The sequence below is a fragment of the Apteryx rowi genome, unplaced genomic scaffold (genome assembly GCF_003343035.1).
Source record: "Apteryx rowi isolate R43461 unplaced genomic scaffold, aptRow1 scaffold_300, whole genome shotgun sequence".
In the NCBI taxonomy this organism is placed as follows: domain Eukaryota; kingdom Metazoa; phylum Chordata; class Aves; order Apterygiformes; family Apterygidae; genus Apteryx; species Apteryx rowi.
The window spans coordinates 153844-179266 of record NW_020449420.1 but is presented as its reverse complement, the minus strand read 5'-3'; the positions used below and the strand labels follow the sequence as shown (position 1 = coordinate 179266).

General features: G+C 40.3%; 1 protein-coding gene across 1 annotated transcript; it reads right to left on the bottom strand.

Annotated features, from left to right (window-relative positions):
- Positions 1-2174: 2174 nt before the first annotated feature.
- Positions 2175-24398, bottom strand: SFT2D1 (SFT2 domain containing 1). Its single transcript, XM_026069996.1, has 8 exons — positions 24261-24398; positions 18756-18842; positions 16050-16132; positions 11076-11157; positions 7367-7402; positions 6553-6611; positions 5087-5116; positions 2175-2885 (listed from the first exon to the last, which is right to left on the bottom strand). Exons 1-8 carry the CDS (start codon positions 24321-24323, stop codon positions 2846-2848), a joined length of 480 nt encoding a protein of 159 aa, XP_025925781.1. The 5' UTR covers positions 24324-24398; the 3' UTR covers positions 2175-2845.
- Between the last annotated feature and the right edge of the window lie 1025 nt (positions 24399-25423).

The window sequence follows — 25423 nt, the reverse complement described above, 5'->3', positions numbered from 1 at the left end:
ACGACGCGGCCCCCGCCGCCGCAGCGCTCCCGCCTGCCGCAGGCGCCGCGCCGCTGCCGCCTTCCTCCCGCCCGGGAGGGCGGCACGGCCCAAACTGGGCCCCGGGGCACGGCCAGCGCCAAGCAACCGCTCCTTCACCCCGCGGGAAGGAAGAGGGGCTGCACATTCCGCTCATAGTCCCCAAACGTGCAACGGCACCATTTCCCACGCCCCATAACCTAGCACCCTCGCTACCCCCACAACACAACGGTATCGGCAGGTCCCGGGGACTCGGCTCACCCTCAGTGCAGGTGGCAGCGCTGCCTGCCGCACTCGGCCCTAGGGCACTTCAGCTATTTGGAAAGCCAAATTACACGAACCACACAAACCATGAAGAGGACAAGAGGAGCCAGACTTGATAAGGAACAACCTAGCCCGGGGTTCTTCTTTCTAGCCTCAATTCCTTCCTTCAAGGGCAAATCAAATCACTCAACAGCTCTGTTTACTGAAGGAAGGTAGTCATTTCCTACCTGCACTGGCAGCATAAAGGTATGGAGATGGTTCACAAAGTGGTAATAAATAAGCAAAGATTGCTATCACTCAAAAATGCAGTCCAAAAGTCATGACATTCCACTTCTACAGATTTCAAAATATTACTTTAATTACGGTAGTAGAAACATATCAATGGATGCATAAGATATATGCAATCCACAGGGCTATGAAGGATCTCCACAAGTCATCAATGTTATAAGAGGGTATCACACAATGAGGAGACATCAACTTGGAAATTTTGAAATACGCAAGCAGAAACAAACATATGATGTGAAGAAACACAAGACATTGATGAATGAACAGAGAACATGTGCTTAGGATGCAGATGAAGGAAGTGAATCGTAAATATTCCAGAGAGAATAATAAACAGCAAAACATGCTGTAATGTGGACTGATAAAATGCATATAAAAGCATACCAGTATATGCATTTTTTTAGACTTTAGTTCTTGAACCATTCTATTTTGGTGATCAAATAGCAGAGTGTAAACTTTGTTATTTGCCATACTGCATAAATAAAAAATGACTAATGTAGTTCTAATTTAAGACTACAGTGAAGATGATCAGTACCAGAAGGAGTAGTTGATAGGTGAGAAAAATTCTGAGGCAAGCAACTGCCCAGGCCTGTCATGCCCGCTAGTGGGATGGGATCTCCTGAATGCCCGTTATGGCCAGTGACCCAATGGGAAACAGCAACCAGGGAAGGGGCAAGAGCCATTTTCATGACTGTATCTATCACTGTTGAGGCACATACTGGTTCATCTTCAATGCAAACTAAAAGAAACTTCCAAATTACTAAAGGTCCTCACCATTGATGGAGGGATGTAATGGGCAGAGCAGGGAAGGCTATGGTTTCTGGCTATGGTAACACCCAGCAGTACGAACAAGCCCAAGAACCTTCTGCAGCATTGGGGACTACCTAATAGCTGCATCACTAGGAGAAAGGCTGCCTCACTGGCACTTTACTAGTCAGCTAAACTGCTAATCAAGCAACACCTTCACTGCAGAAATCTCAGTCATCTGTTAAGCAGCTTCCCCCAAAGATGTTGCTATTTTGTGCAACATACCCTGAGATTTAACAGAAACTCACTGAAATTCATCACTTCAGCCTGAATCCTGAATACTAAAACACAGGGTTTTTCTTTCCCAAAGGGCTCACATCTTTTCAAATTTATTCCCTCTTCTATTTGAGGATTTTTTGTGCATGTGTGGGGGTGGAGGGGGAAGGCATCAAAACAACTGTGATTTAGAACACAGGTAAAATGTTTTCATCATGGGCTAAAAAGTTTCCTGTAACATAACATTAGCCATCAAACAGTAAGGATTTAACTTTGCTTCTGAATAATTTAATAGCTCTTAGTTGCAAAAAATGAAAAATGAGAACATCTCACTGAAGCTAGGCAAAGTATTAGAATATTTTGCTTTGATATGTAATCAGTTTATTCACATGAACTCAGTATAAGCAATTTTTCTAAATACTAATACAAAGAAGGTCTAAAGTCACTTCCGCAACTCTAAAAACCAAATTGGGATATAGTCATATACATATCCATATTTTAATTATTTTCATACTTAGTCAAATGTAATGCAGAAACTTGCAGCCTCTATATAGTTAGCTCTGGTTCCCAAATTAAAAAAAATGAGACACCTTTAAAATTCATTTATTTCACAAATCATTCATTTATACATTATCCACTTATTTTAGTAAAAAGTATTTAAATCTGAAAGTAAAAAAAATTGTTTAAAATATAGCTTTTTAATAAAATCCAGCAAGTTTTTAACAGCTCTTTAACATGTTCTCACTAAACTTCTTCCATAAAGCACATGTATAGACATTTCAAAGCAGCCCAGAGTTATAACTTATCAAATCTTTACAATGTTTATAAAACTCTGTCTTTGGAAAAGCTTACAATGAATAACATGCAAACATAAATGGTACATTGCAAGTTTTAGACAAAATTGTAAATGAAATCTTTGTGCATGCTACCCAGACTCTAGTGGCTTGCCTACACTGAGGATTAAACTGTGTTACTGGACACAGTTTTAAATACTTTTAAGACTACTTTTCAAAAAGTATTTAGATGTACTTTTTGGTTAAAAAAAGCTAAAAGTTCCAGTGTAAAGAAACACAGTTTTGCCAATTTATTTTTAAAACTGTTACTAGTAAAAATGATTTAATCCCCCAACTGCAAAAGGCAGGGACAATGCTAAATTGTCACTAGGTATTTCAAGAGTATAAATGTATAGTTTTCTGAGCAAAATTCACAGAAGAATAGAAGTTGGCTTTTAAAGTGTACAGTGGTTCCTGTTTTTAATTTACTCTAGACAGGATGAGAAGCATTTAATCACAGCATCCCTTTAAAAAGAAAAAAAAGTCAGTTATTTGTATTTTTATTTACACACATCAGCTATTACATATATACATATTCTAATATTCTTTATACTAATATTCTTTATACTGTATTTCAAAATTACAAATATTATAGAAATTAAAGACAAAAATCATTCAATGGTTTATCAAGTGTAGGATCTCAACAGTCACAATACTATGAGCTAACGCAAAGGCTGGAGCCCATTCTGAAAGCTCAGATCTGCCAATACTGATTCCAAGTCTTCTGCACTGTTTACATTCAAGCACACGCTAAAATGCAGACAGTGTTAAATACGGTTCTGGAGCACGCCTGGTGCCTTGGCATAGGTCAAAGCTCTATTGCACAAAGGCTGGCCAGTCCGGGCAGGCTGCGGAGCGTGCCACAATCCAGACAAACAGCATAGCACAGGTGTTTTGAGTCCAAGCCACATCAGAGTTACAGACATACACATTGAAAAAAGCACAGGTTCAAGGGTTTGAAGTGCATACTAACAGTGCAGGATGAAGAGCAGGCTCAGCCTTAAGGTTTGAGAGATCTAAAGGGGTCTTTTTTCTTAACCAATAATTTGTAAACTCTTTTTTTCTGACCATTCTATTTGGATTACTCGCTTTAGTCTCCTTTATTTTTCATTTTTGCAAAGATATAGTTATTAATGAGCAGAATTTTTGTTTTTCAATTGTTAGCCAACTTGAAAAAGAAAGAAAATGCTATTATGATTGCTTAGGAGAGTTTTTTGGCTATGCAGGCAGGAGAGTCACCATTAATTCAAAACAAACAAAAAAAACACTAACAACCAAACCAGTGCTCAGAGTAAAACATTAACACGGTTAAAACAAGTAATTATAATTTTGTTGTAAATCAAGATATATGGATACTTTAAACAAGCCATCTAATACTGTTCTCTGACACCTAATATAGTTTAGATAACTATTTCTGTTAAGAAAAGCAGCATACAGAAGAAATTTATGATGGCATTCCACATCAGCAAGTAATTCAATAATCCCTAAAGAAATTACTAGGCAATTATTGCACTACTTAAAGCAGTCTGTGGAAAATACAGTCCTTTGGCCCATAAAATAAGACAAATAAAAAACAAAGAACTGAAGTGATGCATATAACCTAATGTTTTTCTGATCAGAACTGAGGGTAAGGAGGAAAAGGCCACTGACCATTAACTCCATTTGTTTTCTGCACAGAACAGTATATATTTAAGAAAAATCTGACACTACTGAGAATGTTGCACACATGGCCACAATAACTATAAAATTCAAAATACTAAATCTGACTGGGAAAGCTTCATATGTCAGCAATAGTAAGATGACAATTTGAAGTATCATTTCCTAGAAAGTATTTAATTGCTTGTAACTATCTTGAAAATATCAACTACCTTAAATTATGATTTAATTCTTCCTATGCCCAGTCTGAAGCTATAAAAAAAAGTCTGTACTACAAACATTTTTCTGTACGGTTACAGAAACACAACAGAAAGACATGAGATGAAAGGACAGACAGAAAATACTTTGCATTCATTTTCCCTTTCACCAGGGAAAACCTCATTAAATAGGATATATATTAGAAACACTTTATTCTGACATTTAAGAATGCACTGTTGGAAAGACCAAATTACATAAACTTGAAACATTAGAGAAAAATACATTCTTCAGCTTGTTTACTTGCATGTGGTTTCACTAGTTTTCTTTCCCATTTTGTGCACAACAGTAAAAAGAAAAAGGAAAGCATGCCAAAAAGAAAATGAACACAAAGCATTGCTTTTGTCTCTCCTACAAGTGAGAGGAATTCAGAAGCAGACTTAGCAGCTGAAACTATCCTTTTTTGCCTGCTTCTAATTAAGCAGATCTCAGACCTGTTTAAGTTATCTTTAAGTACTGTAAAAATGACTACTACATCAATAAATTTTTAAAATCACTGGAGAATTAAACAATATTTATTTTCAGTGAAGAAAACTAGAAAGAAATTAGAGCTTTAGTGAGGAGAACTACCTTGCACTTTGTATTTAAAATCTAAATTAAGTATTACTTTGAGTTCAACTATGCCATTTTCTAAAAATTAAAATGAAGAGAAGGAGGTTACGTTTTTTGCACATACTGAATTTAGGGACTAGTTCCCCTTCATAACATAAAGATAGCTGACTTTTGTTAATATGGAGGTAATTACACAGACTCACCTTGCAAAAGGAATATATGACAGACTATACCTGAAAAAGAGCAAAACATATATATGGAAGAGTTTTCATGTCTTTCCTAGAGCCCAATTATTTCACTTTAGCCCAGCATTAAGAAAAGCAATCTGTTCTAAGAAAACATCAAACAAGATTACTTATTCAATTTAATGCTTACTTGAAAAAAGAAAGAAAAAAAAGACTTAATAAAAACTAAATGTACTGCTAAGGGTTTCCTGATTTGCAGTTTCCTTGGGGTTTTTTTTGTTTGTTTGTTTCTTAATGTAATTCATAACTTCATTGCTCGTAAGTTCAGCTTAAAAACAAGTGAGATTTACTATCACTAACAGATTCAAAAGGGATGGAAATTTCTGGGAAAACCATCCTTCAAAGACAATAGAGACAACCTTTTCTAATTTAGAAGACAGTATATCTAGTTATGTAAATATACATCTAATTATATTATTTATCTATGCCATAACTGTGTCACTTATCAGCTGACATTCCATCATCTGAAACTTGCTTCTCACAAAACTAAAGGCTATGTTTTATTCTCATGCCTCTTGTGCTCAGGCTATAGGACAGTTAATAAACATGGAACTGCTGAGTGTAAACACGTAGAACATGGTTTTAGCTAGTGGTCCTCCCTCTATCTAGTATCAAGCATTTACCCGGGTCTAGCACAATGCCAAACAATCCCTATCCTGAATAAATGGTTATTTGTCCTCAGATCCAAGTGCAGTGTGGTTCCTGCATTCAGGACAAGTTGGAACAAGAACAGTGATGACAGTGGATCGAGTTAAGAGTTAGTACCAAGTAACTCACCTGGGCCAAGGACACTGAGTAAACTCAGTTTTATCTCTATGGAAAAGGCAGTAACTTTTAAAACTGCAACCAGGGTTGTAAGCATTCACCTAACTATGACCACAAACTCCCAGGTGTATCCCTTGGGTGTATCTAGATACTCATAGTACCTATTGCACTAATATATCCCCCTCACGCCCACCTGCCCCTTCCCCAGTGCTGCTGAATATTCTTGAGGGGTTGGTAGAGGAAGAGCCCCTATGAAACAGGATTTAGTTTCTTCCACTTCAAAAATGAAGGTTTAGTTAAAACTCAAAAAAGAGGGAAGTAATCAAAAGCAGGGCATATGAATATATACCTCATGGTGTTACTTTCCTAACAGAGTATAAAGCACAAGAATTTGTGGTTTTGCATACATAATCTAAACAGAAGGCCTAAAAGAGTTCAAAGAATAATACATTTCAGAATATACCTAAAATTACTGTTTTGCAAGATAACTGCATATAGATTTTGCTGAAGTTATATAACCTAGCTAAAAAGAATGTGTGATTTCAGGCTAGCATCTGAGCACAGTTACATTATGCAAAATGTGTGTATATATATAGGTATATGATCATATGTGTACAGGGGTAGGGAGAAGAAGTGAAAATGAATTTTAAGTATCTTACCAGGTCATTGCCAAGAACTGCAATATGCAGAATAACAGTGCCAAACCTTTTTTACCCCACTAAGTCAAAACAAAACAAACATGGCAAGTTAGTTAATTTTGCATCAGTCTATAAACAAGTAAAACAGCCTGTTGAGCCAAAAGTTCAGTTAATTGATGGTGCCCCTTGTCTTAATTATTCACTCCTTCCCATTCTTACAATTGATTCATTTCATTTTATCTGTCATCCCATTAGCACGACTATGAAAGTCTTCTCTAGTTTTAAGTGTTTAACGCATCAATACTAACATTTCCACTGTCATTCATAATGCTACTTCAGCAAATCAAAATAGAAGTTCACTTCAGTTACATATTTACTTCTGTGTAATACATATTGATACCTGAATTATCAAAACGACTGTAATGCCTGAAGATACCTGAAGTTCCAACTCTCTTCGTCTTATCTGTTTAATGTTCTATATCTGTGGTTTTGAAAGACCACTACACATTTTCTAAGAGAAGTACAAATCACTTTAAGATAAAAATATATTTTAACTTGCTTTTCTTAGCTCTTACTCAAGGGGTCTGCAGACTGAGAACTGATGTTCTAGGTTTTGCATTCTCATCTGCATCACATGCCAGTGGAAGAGTATATTTGCTTTGAGTGTGCTGGCTACATCGCTCCACCCAAATTCAACCGCAGGGGAAAACACAAATACCACGCACTACAATACTCAGCAGCTCATCTCTCCTTTACAATTGAACTGAATTTTAATACAATCAATAAGCTAGCTGAGCAACAACGCCCTTTAGAGGAATAAAACATTCTCACTTACCCAGAATACAGCACACAGCGTCAATATTAGAGAAAGCTGGGGGGAGATGGGAAGAGAGAGAGGAAAAAAAGAAAGAATGAATATTCACATATACAACAAAGCAACTATAGCACCACTTTCATGATTTCATTGGGTAATCAGCATTTTCAAGAACTCATGAAACAAGTAGACACATAGTGACTATATTTTGAATTTTGTGTAAAACAATCACAGAATGGTTGAGGTTAGAAGGGACCTCTGGAGATCATCAACCCCCCTGCTCAAGCAGGGTCACCTAGAGCATGTTGCCCAGGACTGTGTCCAAACAGCTTTTGAACACCTCCAAGGAAGGAGACTCCACAACCTCTCTGGGCAACCTGTTCCAGTGCTCAGTCACCCTCACAGTAAAGAAGTTTTTCCTCATGTTCAGACAGAACTTCCTGTGTTTCAGTTTGTACTTGTTGCCTCTTGTCCTATCCCCGGGCACCACTGAGAAGAGTCTGGCCCCACCCTCTTTACATCCTCCCTCCAGATACTTATACATGTTTATAAAATCCCCCCTCAGTCTTCTCTTATCCAGGCTGAACAGGCCCAGCTCTCACAGTCTTTCCTCATGAGAGAGATGCTTCAGTCCCTTCATCATCTTAGCAGCCCTTTGCTGGACTTGTTCCAGTAGCTCCATGCCTCTCTTGTACTGGGGAGCCCAGAACCAGACACAGTGCTCCAGATGTGGCCTCACCAGGGCTGAGTAGAAGGGGAGAATCACCTCCCTCGACCTGCTGGCAATGCTCTTCCTAATGCACCCCAGGATACCATTGGCCTTCTCTGCTACAAGGGCACATTGCTGGTTCACAGTCAACTTGTTCACCAGGACCCCCAGGTCCTTCTCCGCAGAGCTGCTTTCCAGCAGGTCAGCCCCCAACCTCTACTGCTGCATGGGGTTATTCCTCCCCAGGTGCAGGACCCTGCACTTCCCTTTGTTGAACTTCAAGAGGTTCCTCTCTGCCCACCTCTCCAGCCTGTTGAGGTCCCTCTGACTGGCAGCACAGCCCTGTGGTGTCTCAGCCACTCCTCCCAGTTTTGTATCATCAGCAAACTTGCTGAGGGTGCACTCTGTCCCTCCATCTAGGTCACTGATGAAGAAGTTGAACAGCGTTTTCCAAAGCACAAAGGATGTGTTCCATGGCCAGAAGGGCTGGGACAAGTGTTTAGAAGAAAGGGGAAGCAGGAACTGACTTCAGGAACCAGAAGCAGTATAATCATATCAGTACAGTTCTATGTTCTATCTACTGAGAGGTTGGCCAAGATGATAATGTTTGCATTAATGCAACTAGATAGTCTAGGAACTGCTTGTTTAGCACACCATTCAGTAGACAGTATCATTTTGAATCTAGTATTCATAACACCAGCATCTGACAAGATAGTTATTTGCACTGTAATGAACAATCTATTATTAAAAACATCCATTCATAATTACTGTATTTAGCAGACACAGGCCCTGCTTCTGCCAGTGTTTTTTTAATCTTCCAATAATAATGAAAAAAAGCCCACTAGGGAGCAGCTGTCTTATACACAATGAAAAAGCTCACATGAAGCTTTATTCAAGCTATTTATACAGCTCTTTTTTACTTCCTATCAGCTGGCAGTCTGTACTTAAAATTGCAAATACAATCTCTTAGGATTAAAAAAAAAATCCTATTCATCCTACCCTTATAGTAGACTCCTACTAAAATACAGCACAAGCACCTGAAAACTGGAGTTTCCTTACAGAATAAGCAATGAAGACTTTTGCTAGAAATGTAAGCTCCCCTGTGTAAGATTCACAAATGTATTTTTTTTTTTTTTTTTGCATATCTGATGGAACATTACCCTGATACGGTTTACTGTGCCAAATTAATCACAACATTGGTACAAGCTTAACCATCACTTGTAACTTTTTTTCACTAAATCTCGCCTGGCTCCCACCATTTGTCATTACAGCTAGCAAAACAGAATGAAGCCCTCAATTTTTTTATTTTCACTGAAAAGGAAATTTTGGTGTTTTATTAAAAACAACCCCAAAATAACAGACTACTATGAATTTTTCCAAACATATTTGCAGCTCCTGAGTTGCCTGCAATTCTAGCTTTCTGCTAGGCAACTCAGAGAGCAGGATTCCAAAATCTTCTCAGCCACCAAAGAACCTTTGCTCTTGTCAACCTGCACTAGAGAGCCTGGATCAGTTTTCTGATGGGGTGGGGGAGAAAACAGTCAAATTCACCAAAAGTTTGGTTTATAAGTTTTCCAGTTCTTTTCTACATCACTGAACTTTTCCATCTAAACATTTTTAGCTTGCATCCAACATTCTTGTTCCCTGGTAGAGGAAACCTTTTATCCCTTCTTTTCCCAACCTTGTTGGCACCTTCTTTGCACAAGTAAGTGGATTAGTCCGTGACATTTTTTCCTACGCTATTCTCCTTCTAACTGCCTTATCTCCTTGAGGTGTCTTGATTCCATAACTAAAGCAGGCTATTTTCTGTGTTACCCTCTCTGTGCACAGTGGATGATGGCTGCAGGATAACACAGGAAATAGTTCCTGTGCTGGCTGTTTTAGTGTCTGGTTTTGGCCCTCAGCTTGACCAGCAAAAGGCCAGAGAGCTGTAAAGTGCTGTTTTTGCTCAGCAAATGCAGTTTCTAGAGAATAGGAGATATTCTTTTTACTGCAGATGTATGAAACTTAACTTTCCTAGGACTTCCAACTTAGTCAAATTTGCCACTGACAGCAAAAAGTTACATTTTAACAAAGTTCAGAGTCCCAGCAAGGATCAAGTCACCTCTCCAAAGGAAGTGGGAAAACATGAGCTTCTCAAACGAGAAGACTGTCATGTTTTTTTTCACGTGGGTTTGTGAGAAGAGAATATACAACCCATATAGCAGCAGTCCAGAAACAGTTCATGAAGGGTTTCTTATCCACACTAGCTGCAATCAATTAGAAAAGGAAGCTATATGATAGGGAGAACAAAACAGTCAACTAAACTTCAAAAATAAAAGTTGAGAGAAATCAGAAGGAACAAGAAAGAAAAGTAGTACAAAATAGAGAAAGCAACAGAGGCAGAAACACGGTTTTTAACTAGAGAGGTTTTGGATAGGGATTGTGAGAAGGAGGGGGAGACAGTTTTTCCTTCCCTCTGGCAGAGGAAACGATGGTCTTAGAAGTAAAGGAGCCAAGGACCTGACAATGGAGAAGTATGAAGTTGAACAGGTGGTTTCCTGGACTCTGGGGAGAGAAACAATTTTTCCCATTGCTTTGAAAGTACTGAACCACTAAGCTATACAGACAGAGCTGTAACTGACAAACAACTGTCAAGTTAAACTTGGTCACCACAACCTTTTGACAAGAAATGAAAAGTCTTCCTGTAGCCCTGTTCTTGAAAAAGTAGTTTTAGAAAACAAGTTTAAAAATAATCAACCTAATATTAACATTTAGTAAGAAATATTTAGTATGGAGTATTTTACTCCAAATGATTAGGTTAACAAAAGCATAACCAACAAAAAACACAGGCTCACAGGAAGGAATTAGGTAATCTTAATGATATACGCAGCTATCAGCTTGATTATCATCATTCCGTATAAACAAGATATGGATTGAGAAATATTGTCCCTTTAGTAAAGCATCAAATTTAGCTTTGAAACTAAATGAAAAACTTTTCAACGAGAGGAAGTAGAGAAAAGGTAGTAAAATATAGTTTACCAGCATCACAACTGTAGCTATCAACCTCGTTGGCTCAAACATTGCCTTCAATTGCTTCAGGGGCCCCATCAGGAAACATGTGCTAATGGGAGATGAAAAAACAAAGAGTAAGCTGCTTTCAAAAAAAACTTTGCAAAAGATCACAACAGGTAATTAACCAGTTCTCCAGCAGTTAGATCACTATACAACCTAAGAAAGGCATTTCAATATTCAACAACAGACACCTGTAGCATAAAAGGTGAAATACCCCACGAATTTGGTCCTGGAAACAGCATACATATTGAGTCACCCTTGGCTATGAACTTCCTTTGAGAGCCTTACTAGTTATAGCATAGGGATAGCAATTAAAAGTCTAGTAAATTTCATTTTGAAACTGCTTTTAAATTTGACTTGGGAAATGAATACTAACACCAAATGTCTGTAGAAAACTTCCACTTAAACTTCCTATCCAGGTAGCTTGCAAGTAACTACAGTCAAGACTACGGGGAGCTCTAATTCTTTGCCCAAATTCAGCAAGCAAGCACAAGAACAAAAAATTTCAATAGTTTGTACTGAATCCTTCAGCTTTCCTTTGCTGTGTAGTTATCTGAAGGAAAAATGAAAATAATCAGCAACTCTGGGCCCTGCTTGTTTCTGCAAACCAGAAGATGTGAGCAGGACAGCAGACTTTAGTCTGCTCAGGAATCTGCTTGGAAGAATCCCATGAACACAGTCTGGAGGGAAGACGGGTCCAAGAGAGCTGGCTGATTTTCAAGGATCACCTCTTCCAAGCTCAAGAACTGTCCATCTCAACAAGCAGAAAATCAAGCAACGGCAGCAGGAGGCCTGCAGGGATGAACAAGGCGCTCCTGACTAAACAGAAGCATAGAAAGGAAGCATAAAAGAGGTGGAAGCAGGGACAGGCGACCCAGGAGGAATACAGAGACACCATCTGAGCATGTAGGGGACGTGCATGGGGTTAGGAAAGCTAAAGCCCATCTGGAGTTGATACAGGCAAGGGACATGAAGGGCAACAAACAGGAAAGGCTTCTGTAAATACATAAACGGCAAACAGAAGGCTAGGGAAAACATGTATCTGCTGCTGAATGGGGTAGGGTTCCTGGTGACAAAGGACATGGAAAAGGCAGAGGTACTCAATACCTTCTTCATCTCAGTCTTTACTGGTATCTTCAAGATACCCCCTATCCTCAACAAGGGCAAGAAGGAGGATCCAGCAAACTACAGACCAGTCAGACTCACCTCAATCGCTGGGAAGGTGATGGAGCAACTGATCCTCCTGGAAACTATTTCCAGATACATAAAGGACAAGAAGGTGACCAGAAATAGTCAGCATGGATTTGTGAAGGGGAAAAATCATGCTTAACCAATCTGATAACCTTCAGCAATGAGATGATGGGCTTGGTGGATGAGGGGAGAGCAGCAAACATTGTTTATCTTTAGTGAGGCTTTGGACACTGTCTCCCATAGCATCTTCAAAGACAGGCTGATGAATTACAGGCTAGAAAAAGAGACAGTGAGGTGGGCTGAAAACCAGCAAAACTGCCAGGCTCAGAGGGTTGTATCAGCAGCACCAAATCCAACTGGAGGCCAGTCACTAGCGGCACCCCCCAGAAGTCGATACTGGGGCCAATCCTATTTTAACATCTTCATTAATGAGGTAGAYGACAGGACAGAGTGCACCATCAGCAAGTTTGCTGATGATACAAAACTGGGAGGAGTGGCTGATACACCAGATGGTTGCCATTCAAAGGGACCTCAACAGGCCAAAGATGCCAGCAGAGAGGAACCTTATTTAATTCAAAGGGAATGTAAAGTCCTGCACCTGCGGAGGAATAACTCCATGCACCAGTACAGGCTGAGGGCTGACCTGCTGGAAAGCAGCTTTGCAGAGAAGGAACTGGGGGTCCCTGGTGGACAAGTTGGACAGGGATCAACAACGTACTCTCATGGCAAAGAAAGCCAACAGCCTCTTGGGCTGTACTACAAAGAGTTTTACCAGCAGGTTGAAGGAGATGATCCTTCCCCTGGTGAGGCCACAGCTGGAATGCTAGGTCCAAATCTAGGCTTTTCAGTACATGAAAGACATGGACATACTGGATTGCATCCAGTGAAAGCCCACAGAGGTGATTAAGGGATAGAAGCATTTGACACACAAGGGGAAGCTGAGAGTTGGGCCTGTGTAGCCTGGAGAAGAGTTGGGGGGATCTTATCAGTGTTTATGAATACATGACAAGAGGGTGTAAAGAAGATGCAGACAGACTCTTCTCAGTGGTACCCAGTGACAGTACAAGAGGCACTGGACACAAATTGAAACACAGCAAATTCCATTTAAATGTAAGAAAACTTTTTCCACTGTGAAGGCCGTTGAACGCTGGAATGGGTTGCCCAAAGAGGTTGTAGAGTCTCCATCCTTGAACATATTCAAAACCCGACTAGACACGGTCCTGGGGAACCTGCTCTAGGTGATGCTGCTTGAGCAGGGCCAGTTGGACCAGACGATCTCCATATGTCCGTTCTAACCTTAACCATTTTGTGGCTCTGTGAACCAACAATTCATACTCAAAGCAATAACTCTTCTAGCTTCAAGTATATAACACCAGTCTCTTCCAACCCTCTTCTTGAAGCCACTCTACTTTGCAGAACATATTCAGTGAGAGAGTGAGAATGACTCTAGCCTTGTGGTCTGAATGCTTCACTGTGGAGTGGGAAACCTAAGTTTAACCCCCTACTTAGAAAATTTATATGAAGTGAAACAGAGTCATTTGGGGAGTGAGAGCTCCCACCCAAAACCAGTCATAAGCCTGGTAAACCAAGCATCTTCTAGGATGGAAGAAATATGAGGATAAGTCTCCCAGGAGGAGACTGAACCATAGTCCCCCACATTAGATGCTCTCCTGCTAGCAGCTTTGTGAATACATACCCTTCTCTTCATTTTAAGACACATACACAGACCTCAGAAATCCATAAATTAAAAAAGCATTTTCTCAGTTTAATAGGAAAAAAACATTTAAAATTCAGTTCAATCCAAACTAACTTTTCTCAATGTTCTTATCTTGACTGCTGGGCCATAAAATTAAATTATTGAGAAAGATTTTTAAAAAGAGACCTGAAGAACTAGAAGCAAGTAATAGTCAGGTAGTGGAGGGATAGGGATGATAAAAACATGGTGGAAAAAATGAGGGAGGTTCAGGCCACATAAAATAGGCAGAAAAATATAGAAAACAAAATGAATTGATGTTTGCTTGATTAGCATTGAAGGATAGACATTGCAACAAGAACATCTTCAGAGATGTGAGAGAATCCAAAGGGAGCAGAAAGGCTGAAACAAAAACCTAGGGGTCCTCCACTTACACAGGGTATTTCTTATATACAACACATTTTGTAGGAAATGTGCCCATAGGCTTGGAAAAGGATCAAATAAGTACCACCATTTTCATGTTTGAGGCTAGAAGTTTTAGTAAAAACAGGCTAAACAGATTATATACTAGGAGTGGTAACTGCATTTTTGTTTTAAATCCACACTTGCAAACAAACTTGAAAGTCCAAGTCTCCTTGTCAGTCTGAAGTTTTATTGTCATTTCTTACTGTTTTCTGAATGTGTGCCTCCTGATGATATGTAAAAGGACAACTGAAAGGGAAGGGCGCTTCTTTTTATTTTTAATTCTAGTTGGAGCCCAGATTAAAGGTTATTTTCAGCATTCTCCCAAAAGAAATACCATTCTGTAAAACCTTTCCTCTTGGTTCACTGAGAATTAGACTTACTGATTAGTAGTGAGTTGCTAGAATTTTAATTTTATTTGAAGCAGTGAAAACACACCCCGAGGTACTAGGAAAAGCCACATACATCCTGTATGAAAGCACAGGAAAAAGGTACGTATACCGCGATAGAAAGGGAAGACTTAATTTTACCTATCTCCAATATTTTTTCATCATTTAATATGAGATGCAACAGTTAAGCAAAATGATAGACACTATTCCAGAAAAAAAAAAAATCTCTGTCCCCAAACAAATTAGTTGAGGAAAAGCAGTATACTACCATATTTCTCAAATACTTAAGTCATATTGTCCAAGTTTTAACAGACTAACAATACTTTGGCTCAGGAGTTCAGTGACTTGACTGAGGTCACAGAGCCCATGAAAGCCAAGACCAGAGGTTGAGTCCCATGCCTGTGCTTTAACTATGCCAAGATAGTAAGAGGAGGAGGACAAACAGAAAACTGAGAATACTTCAACTGACTCATTATCAACATTCATTAAGATCTCTTCTTTCACCATTTCAAAGACATATAAGAAGCAAGATCGTTTTAAATCCTAGGAGGTTTCTTCTGAAGTTACCCACAGAAAACAACATTTGCTATTCCTTTCCCAGAGAAGAAACATTCTGCAATAATCTTTTAACTGACTGCTACAGGGGAATACTGCAAAGAACTGAGCATAGAGTTTAAAAACACAAGGTGAACAATTTTATATTCTGCCTGGCCTCATATTCAAAATGAGGATTTCCTGAACCTCTCCTTTTTCAAAGTGTTTTCCAAGAAAAAGGAAGGTGTCCTTGTTAAAAGCAAGGGGACTCTTCCAGTAACAAGATGTCTACAGTGGGCAGACTACCAATTTGTTGGCAAAACTGAAGTACCTCTGTAACTAGCAGAAGGAAGCTGCAAAAAGTACAAAACATTCAGCCAGCAACTCGTTATTCATCCTTCACATAGCAATCACGATGTCTATGAAATAATCATGTAAGACATACTACTGGGGCAAGAACAAATGAATAACTGATATTCTTTAATTGTGATTATCTTAAAACTATACAATAAATAAGATTTTATGCTATTAGCATTCCAACATGAAATCAATGTTGTTTATACAAAGTTGTTGATACACAAAATAAATAGACACCATTTTACAGTAAAAGGATGCAGAAACATAGATGAAAATGAGAGCATTTTCTTATCAATAATAATTAAGAAAGCATACCTGGCTAATGCAGCAATATTTCCCAGCGTATAGAACACTGCAAAAAGTTTGATTCCCTTTGGAAGCCATAGCAATGCTGTTCCCTACACAAGATAGAATATTTGAATGTTTGTAATGAGCTAAGTCATCTAATTTAAAATGCACAGTCCATACTTATTTTCAGAGACTCTGAAGAATATCTTCCTAACATACCTAACATATACCAGCAATATACTGTTCTCAGAAATTTGTAGTAGCCAATATTAAGCACGCTTCTATTGCCACCTGCTGGCAAAATAGTGTATTGATTTAATGTATTTAGCAATATATTTTACAACTATGCAATGTTTACTTAGGTCTTTGAGACAGTTTCAGTTTTGCTGAGATCCCCAACTACAGGTGATGATTATACACAAAGGGAAAAATGTCATAAAAAGCCACACTAACATCTACAACCGCTCTTTTTCCTCCAATCAACCATCTAGTCTCAGCCTAGCTATGTACAGAATCTGAAAAGAAATACTCTAAAACTAGTCAGACACCTTATTTCTTAATTCCAGTAAAACACTAAAAATCCAAAGTTTTCTGCTGATCATAATTATTTTTAAGATGAGGGAGAAACAGAGCCTAAACTACAATCAAAACACTTTGTGATGCGGACACAGTGTCTCCTTCAAAAAAAAAAAAGTCTCTTATATAAGCAACTACATACTACCCAATTGCAATTTCAGTGGCAATCTTTGGGGTCAGTTTGCACAGAGTACAGTACAGGCAACCACAGAAAGTGGCAAGGGAAGATTGTAACAAGGAAAGGCTACCCTTTGCAAAGACTACATTGAAAGAAGATACACCACTTGTTTGCAATACTGGTCAGCCAAGAACCTAATATATCTACCTGGCTATGGACATATGAAATCTAAAGATCAGTTACAGTCCTGCAAGGGACTTCTTGAGTATTTCTGTGAGGGCCTCCTTGGTGCTGGGGCACAGGTCCACAACCTGAAATGGAAAAGGGGGAACGGGGAGCTCCCAGATCCATGAGGCAAAGCTTAGCAGGGCAGCTGCCTCCAAAGCTCTCCAAGACACAAGGTCCACAAACACACTACTGGAGTCTTGACTGTTATCTATCAAGCCCAAAAGAACTAGCAGAAAAAGAAAAAAAAACAGTAAGTGAAAGCCTTTGATCTGCTGTCTCCAAGTCTCATGCCACATGATACAGACTAGGCACAACGCTTAAAGCCTGAAAAACAGCAGCAAAGAGTAACTGTAATCTGTCCAGAAACTGGTGTTAAAACACAAACCTGCTGTGTACTAAAATTCATAATTATATTGGTTAAATATACCTTGCTGGGAGAGGCGTGAAGGGAAGTCAACCAGCTGTCACTCAAGTAACCTAAATACTGTAGATTCTAACCCAAACTTCAGCTCCCTCTTTAGGAATTGCACCTTCTATACAACATGCAGCTGGCCAGAATTTGTGCCACTGTACTTAGTATGGATTCAATATGAAGAATACCAACCTCTAGTTCCTTTACTGAACGGATTATCACTGAAATAAGATCTCTCACAGATAAGACCACCAGTAGTTTAGGTTTACCTCCAGGTCTCAAGAAGCCTTAATGAACTGCAAGTCTGGATAAGGAACCAGAGTGTTCCACCTGCAGAATCCAGCAAGTCACTATCCTTTAATATCTACCTCAAACAATAAACAGGCTGCTTCTCCACAACTGCTTCTTCCTCCCTATCAAACATGTCTCTTTGGTTTTGAAAGATTTCATGCTAAATGACAACAGAGCAGTAGTAATTTAAACAAAACCAGAAGCTAACACAGACAAGGATAGACAAACTCCTCCACCCTATTACCAGCATTTATTACAAGTCAAGGCAACCTTCCTGGCAGTCACCACAAAACCTGCAAGTGTCTACCTCGCACACTAGCCAAAGGGCTGCCTCCTAGCTTACATCAAAAGACATGTTCTGTGAAGAACTCAAATCCAACTGATCTTCGTTGAAAAGATCACATTAGGAAAGAAAATTAATAACCCTCCCCTGAACCCTCAATCCAAATACTTCCCCTAAGCTTATTTCACCTACTGCTGGGACTTTACATGCAGATGAAGAACTTCTCTGTAGCACAAGTTACCCACGTCACACTTTGCTAGACCAATCAATTAAAAGATTTCAACTTGTAACTGCAAACCTGAGCCTCCTACCAACATTTCAAGTTCAAGACCTGAGCAAATGCTTTGCCAACCCCAAAGCCAACCACGGCGCAGCTTTTCCAAGTGTCAACACGCTACCACAGTCATTATCTAACGATTTGCGAGTGTGAGGCGTAGTGCTTGCAGTTTCTTAAGCTTTCCCCCTTCTATGAAAGTGTATGAAAATAAGACTTATTACTAAACAAAAGCTCTTTCCTAGTATGCCACACAGAATATTACATTAAAACTAGTGTATCTTGGCAGTGTTCAGGCCTTTAGTAAGAAATTTTATTACCCTACAATAATGACTTTGTCTCCTTTGAGAGGAAGAAAGATGGTCAAAAATATAATTTACAGAACAGCAGCCCCCCCCCAGTAATTATATATTTTAGTGTCCAATTATATTTATGGATACAAAATTTAGGTTTCATGATATAAAGCATACACAGAATTATGTATAAAGTGTTAATATTAATGAAATTCTGCTACAGAACATTAATAAAGTACTAGAAAAAACTTTACTTACAAGAATAGAACACGCAATGCCAGCAATAAAACATATGGCAAACCATTTGACTCGGGTACCAAAGCTGAGTGTTGAGGCATCGAGGACCTTGAAAGGAAGAGGGGAAAGGAAAAAAAAAAAGGGGGAGGGGTATTAGAAACAGTTTTGAACAATTTAAAGGACATGTTTTCTTTACTATTAAAGCACTCAATTGAAAATAAAATAATTTGTCTCAGACAAAAACAATTATTTAACTTGCTTAAGAAACATGACTGCTTGCATATTAATTACTTCCCAGTTTAAGAAGTTATGTTAGCAATTTGGTAAGCTATTTACAAAAACAAAAAAAAAGACAAAACATGTAAATGTACATCATGGTACTTTAGCAATAATGCTCCACTGTCAAATAGACCTTCCCTTCCCCAGCTAATTACAACATCTGAGAATTCTCACATAATTGTTCCAAAGCAGAAATATGACTGGACCTTCTAGCAGTTTGCTGATGAACATCTCTATTTGTGCAGCATTGTATATGCCTACTGATATTACTACCATTTTCTGTTACTAGATAGAATCCACTGTTCCTACTAGTATGAGTACTTAGTGCAAGTATTACAATTCCCCTTCAATTACTGTTCCTTACAGGGAGAGGGAAGGTGTAGACAGATTAACACAACTTGTCTCATCCGGCAGCTCGCTTGCAGAAAGGAACAATTTGCTTCCTGCTTCTCCTGTGTAACTCCAGCACTTTTCAAACCCCTTCAATGAGCTGGGTGACTCAGCTCCTGAAGCTAGAGGAGAACTACCGTCCCTCTTACTTTGATGACTTAGTCCTATGCTAGACAAATGAGCAAAAACAGCTCAACAAGAGTTTAGAAAAGCAGCAGTGCTAATACAAGGGAAGAGGTAGAGCCACATGGCTGGCACCAGAACAACCTCTTTCAGCAGCAGTGACTTGTTAGATCTGCTCAGCTTGTTTTTTCCAGCCACGCTGTGCATTTCAGCTTACTCCAAGTCACTAGAATTAAATATACTCTCTGTTCCAAGCTGGTCTATTAAGTAGATTGTTGCTTCAATTTACTTAAGATGATTGTAAAAGCTAACTTTTCAATTTATTTCAATCACACAAGCAAACTTGACCTCTCATTTCTGTTCCTGTTATCTATTTTACAGCTATTTTCAACTGAGTATTATTAATCAAATTTACAACAGCAGATAGATGAGTGATGTTTCTCCCATTCTCTTCAGAAACTTTTCCTTCAGGTAGTGGTAAGCAAATGAATGAAATTTGGTTGCTGCTTAGAATAACATCACATCTGTACAAATGAAGAATCCATACCCGATTCAATCAAAAGGGGCCACATACAAACAAACATTTATGGGCTCTGATGAATCAGTATCCGAATGTGTGTCAAAGAATAGCTTGCTCTACTTCTTTCTACTTAGAAAAAACTACCAACCTTATTTAATCAAATCAAATATTTGGAATATTTAAGGTGCAGGGCATCAGAATACTAAAAATAATCTTCTACATTTGCATACTCATTGAACACAGTGCTAGAATACAATATAGTACTGAATTTTCTTCCCCCTTCTCTCTGTTCAGAAACTAAGACCAAACTTTCCAAAGGACTGAGGATGCAACTTACCTCATTAGGTCCAACTCTTTATCCTTATGTAAGCATTAAGGAAATAGACAAAAATAGTAACTGAAAGACAGTTTAGTATCTGAAACCATATTTGACAGCCATATTCATGAATGACTGTATGGATGGGGAGTGGAGGAAGAGCTGGTGGTACATAACCAAAGATACACATTTGAACCATGCTTTTAGCTGCATCTGTTCATGCAGCTAATCACATGTACACAAAAAAAAGTTAAAATCCTTTCAATTCCAGCTCAGAGAGGAAGGGCTGGGTGGGCTAAAACTATCAGTACACCCAACACATCACACACTTCAGATTTCCTGGAAAAGGGAGAGAGAGGATGAAGGCAAAACATTTCTTCAAGTTTATCAAGTACATTGTTGCTAATCAAATACCAAGACTGGAAGTAAAATAATAGTAGTGTTCTTGAAACATCCGCTCCTTGAAACAACTCTAAGGGAATTTCATTTTTCATATATATATTTGAAAAAAGATTCATCTTCATTTAAACCTGCAATGGTTATTCAGCGGAAAAAATGCCAAGAGCACAGACAAATGAACCGTAAAAGGCTCTGAAAAAAAAAAAAAGTCAGATTTAAAATACAATTTTAAAACCAGATTAATACATTTTATAGATTTAATTCTTAAAAGCTTGGATTGGCAATACCATGTGTACATGAACTGCAGGAAGATGAGCAGCAGCACAAGCAAGGGTTGCCAGATCTCAGCAACACAGTATTCACTGTAATGATAAAACTAAAGACGCTAATTGGCATTAAAATGAAGTCTGATCCTCCAGCCATTCCTGATACCATTACTATTTATGATATCAAGCTGAACCTAGTTAATGCAATAATTGAAACTGTGGAACTCCAGTTTCTCAATTGCATTTTCTTGGGTCCCAATGCATTTGGATTTAGTGGAAGCAATGGAAGTGAATACCTTTTTGAGATGTCTGTTTCACCCTTGTGGTGAAGCACCTTGAAGCAGAAGTGGAATAACAGGTACTTAGTTCAACAATTTAAAATACGGATTTCAGCTTGTGTTAAAATGCCAGGCTACGATCTGTAAAAGCTGAGGAACTGACCAAGTGCCTGTTCTGCCATGTCTACAACAAGAGCAGGAATATCTAAAAGAGGGGCAGTGAGACAGCCAGGAAAAGTAACAGAAGCTTAGTTTCTCACAACTAAATTCAACAGAAACTACGAATAAGAACCCTAATAAAACGTTAAGTCTAAGCTGTGTTTATAACAAAAGCAGTCAACAAAGTAAGTATGGTCAGCATATTTTTCTAGTATTGTCTGACATAAGCCATACGGCTCATCCCCAATTTCAGATAAAAATAGTTAGCACGACACTCTACAATATTTGCACTAGCAGTAGCTTTTACTTAGAAAAAAATGACAAAATTGCAATACAGATTCCACATCTGGAGAAAGATTCCCAAGAAGAGCTGTGAAGTGGGGTGGGAGGAAGGGAGGGAATTCCTATAAAACCTATCCTTCTTGCTATGCCACTTAGCAGCTTGTTTCTAAACAATTTAAAAAAATGGAGGGAAAAAAAAGAGAGAGAAGTCAGCAAACAGAAACCCTTAGTTTTCTATAGCTGGGCTTTAATGCCAAACTCCTGGACAAGCAGCAAAGATTTTTACTCACAGGAGACTCCAAGAGAATATTAGATCAAAGAAATGACCAAGAGCATCCAGAAACCAAGATGAAATCCAAAGCAGAAACTGGAATCAGGAAGGCAGACTTCGCAAAACGTAAGGAATGGTCTTGCAATAGTCTAATACACAAGTTGCAATTGACAGAAAACTATATCTCTGTTGAATAGCAGATGCTTACTATGGACACCCAATAAATCAAACAAACAATAACCTGAAAAGCTGCCTTTGATCAAGAACATTTCTTGCATTTCTGATCATCTACCTAGGCTCACTTTCCCCCTTAAATTAATAACAGGCTTATTTTCCAATGTTCTAGCAGATACATATGTATTTTGAGAGAAATGTACAATACAGACTGTATAATCAGTTATAATAATAATATAATAATCAATTATAATAATAATAAACATGAGTTTCTTCTCAAGTGGGTACTTACTTTAAAGCAGATCTTTCTGATTCAGCTTCTCTGCTTAAAGCTCTTTCTGCACTATGCCAAAGGCGTATTGAGTTTCTATATTTGCTTCTCTAGCATACAGGATAGCTTTTAAATGTGTATGTATTCTTGCTATTTAAAGTCTTCTCAGGCTATAAGATCATTACATACAATAATCAAATTACATATAGCTTAGCTACTTAGCAACTAACATTTAACAAATGACAGTCTCAGCTCAGTTCCCTCTTTCTGAGGATATACATCTCAAGCCTAAAACTATTCAATGTTTAGGCATTTATCTTTTGACTGCTGCCTTGAAACAAACATCAAGTCTCTTCATTACTATTTGTGCCCCATATGAAATGTACCTGTAAATGGCAGATTAAAGACTTATCTTGGAATTGATATCTTTTAGCGTGAAGATTAATAGGAAAACAAATATTTCTTTGATAAACCTTGAGATCAGATCAGGTGAAGCATCCCCAACAGTGGCAGCTAGCTCAGATGTGAAATGGCACAGATGCTAGGCTGCTTCCAGAACCACATCACGTCTGGACGCAATTTAGCTGCTTTACTGCGGCACAGAACCCAAGCTCATGAACCTTGCAGACCAGTAGCAACTCTGGGCAAAGCCAAACGAGGCCCAACAGCACCAGGCTGCTGGAACTAGTAGCATGTCACAGACACCAACTGTACTGAGGCTGTGTTGGCCCAGCAGGGTTTATTAGCTGTAGTCCAGATCCAGGCTGCTCTACAGTCCAGCTTCCTCCACCACACTCCAGTATCCTGTTGCAGACGGTATCAAGATCCTCTACGTTAAGGGGCACTTCAGCCTGCAGTCACACCAGATAACAGCTGACTGTATATATGTGTAACTAGCTCTTTAAGAGCATGCTCAGAACTGCTTCAACCCCAGAAATGTAAGGTGCTCAAACACATTAAGAAAATAACTGAGGAAGATTTTAGGGGGAGGGGGAGGAATAAGAAAATTTAGTAGTACTTAAAGAGTATGGGGGGGGAACCCTTCAAAGCAAAAATACACAAAACTACCACCGTCCACAGAAAGTATATTTCCCTTTTGCAAGTTCAGAGGCATACAAAAATGGAGAAGCAATTTAAATAATTTATTGTTCAACTGATCATCAAGTACCAAGGCCGTATAGGAGAAAGACAGACACAACACAAGGAAACCCTGTTAACCGCGACCAAGATGTGGAAAACGAAACTAAAGAATCCCAAGCCACCAACACAACAAAAAACTTCTCCCCACGGCGAAACTTCGCCAAAGCGGCCATCGCCCAGGGCTCCACGATGAGTCTGCACCCAAACGGGACTCTTACTCCTGAGCAGAGCTTAGACCCCCTCGCCTCCAGCTCGCGTCCCGGTGCCCACAGTAAACTCTCGTCTCCCCTTCGCCTCCCCCTCTCTCCCACATGCAGACACGACCGCGCGCACAGACGTCTGTATGAGACACATACCCCACGGGGAGGGAGACGGGGGGCGGCCCAGGGGGCGTCTCGCTGAGGCAACGGACATCATCCCGGGCCCGAGGCGGCGAGGTTTCAGCGAGCCCTCCGCAGCGAGCCCGGGTCCCGCAGCCCCACACCGCCCCCCCCCCACACACATACACACACCGCGGTGGGGGGCGGGGGGAACCTCCGCGGGCCCCACGCGCCCYAGCTCGGCGGCGGTTATGAGCGGGCGGCTCCGGGGCAGCAGCGACCACCGAGGCCCCGGGGAGGAGGAGGCGGGGGGAGAGAGGGGGAGAGCAGAGCGATACCTGCGCCGTCAGCCCCTGCTCCTCGTCGTCCTGCCCGCTCAGCACCCGCCGCAGCTTCTCCATCCTGTCGCTCAGGCAGGACTCGAGGCCGCTCCACTCCGCCGGGCCGAAGGCCCCACCGGACGTCACGAGGACACACAACCGTCACCGCGCCCCGCCCCCAGGCCCAGGCCCCGCCCCCACCCTGCTTCCCAGCTGGGCGGTGACCGGTGAGGCGAGGGGAGAGCGGCGGTTGGGCGCGAGGCGCCGGCGGGGCCCGCGCCTGCGCGTGGAGCGGGGAGGGGCGACAGTTGGGGGTGAGGGTTGGAGGCGCCCGCGGCGCGGCCGTGGGGGGGCCCGTTAGGCGGCGGCGAGCGCCGTGCGTGTGCAGTCTGCGCTAGAAGCGCCAGGGCGCAGGGAGCGCTTCTGCAGCGTACCCTGACTTCCCTGCTTGCTTCAGAAACGGTTTAGCTGGCTGCATACAGAAAACGTGATTTGCATTAGCTCAGTAGTGCAAATTGGTAGTTAAAAAAAGGCTTTTGTGCAGGTATGCAATACAAGAACTGTATTGTCATGATTACAGAAGCTGCTGTTAGAACTACAGTTGCTTAGTGATCACACTCCCGAGAAGAAAATAATTTGCTGCATTTGCATGCTCATCTGCTCTATGGGAAATACTACATAACCTGTAGAGCATGTGGTTATTCTGGAACAACAGTGGAGCCTGTGCCTGTTTTAGCCATGATCTTACCACGTACGTGCAAGTAGTTCTGCCTTACCGCAAAGCCCCAGCCTCATAAACCCAAGTGACTACTCAGCTGACTGCTTAAGATGCTGTGTGTGATCTCCAAGGAAATTGTGTCTGGCTGGGGAAGTGTCAGGAGCAGGACCTTCTCCCCCCTACCCACCATCACTATGTACCCCCCTGCACTCACTGTAGGGGCTAAGGGAGGGCCACCATGTGCCTTTTCATGCACATTGGCATGCGAAGGGAGACAGGGAGCAGGAGTGTTATCATGAGTGACCGCTCCATCAGCTGCTAACTGCCTTTCATTTCCAGTATGCCCCCACAACCTGTTGGTGGGTTATGATGAAGTATTTATATGAGCAGCACCCTTACCACATCATCAGCCCATAACCCACTACGTTTGAGGAGGGGAAGGGGCTCCACACAGAGGCCTTGG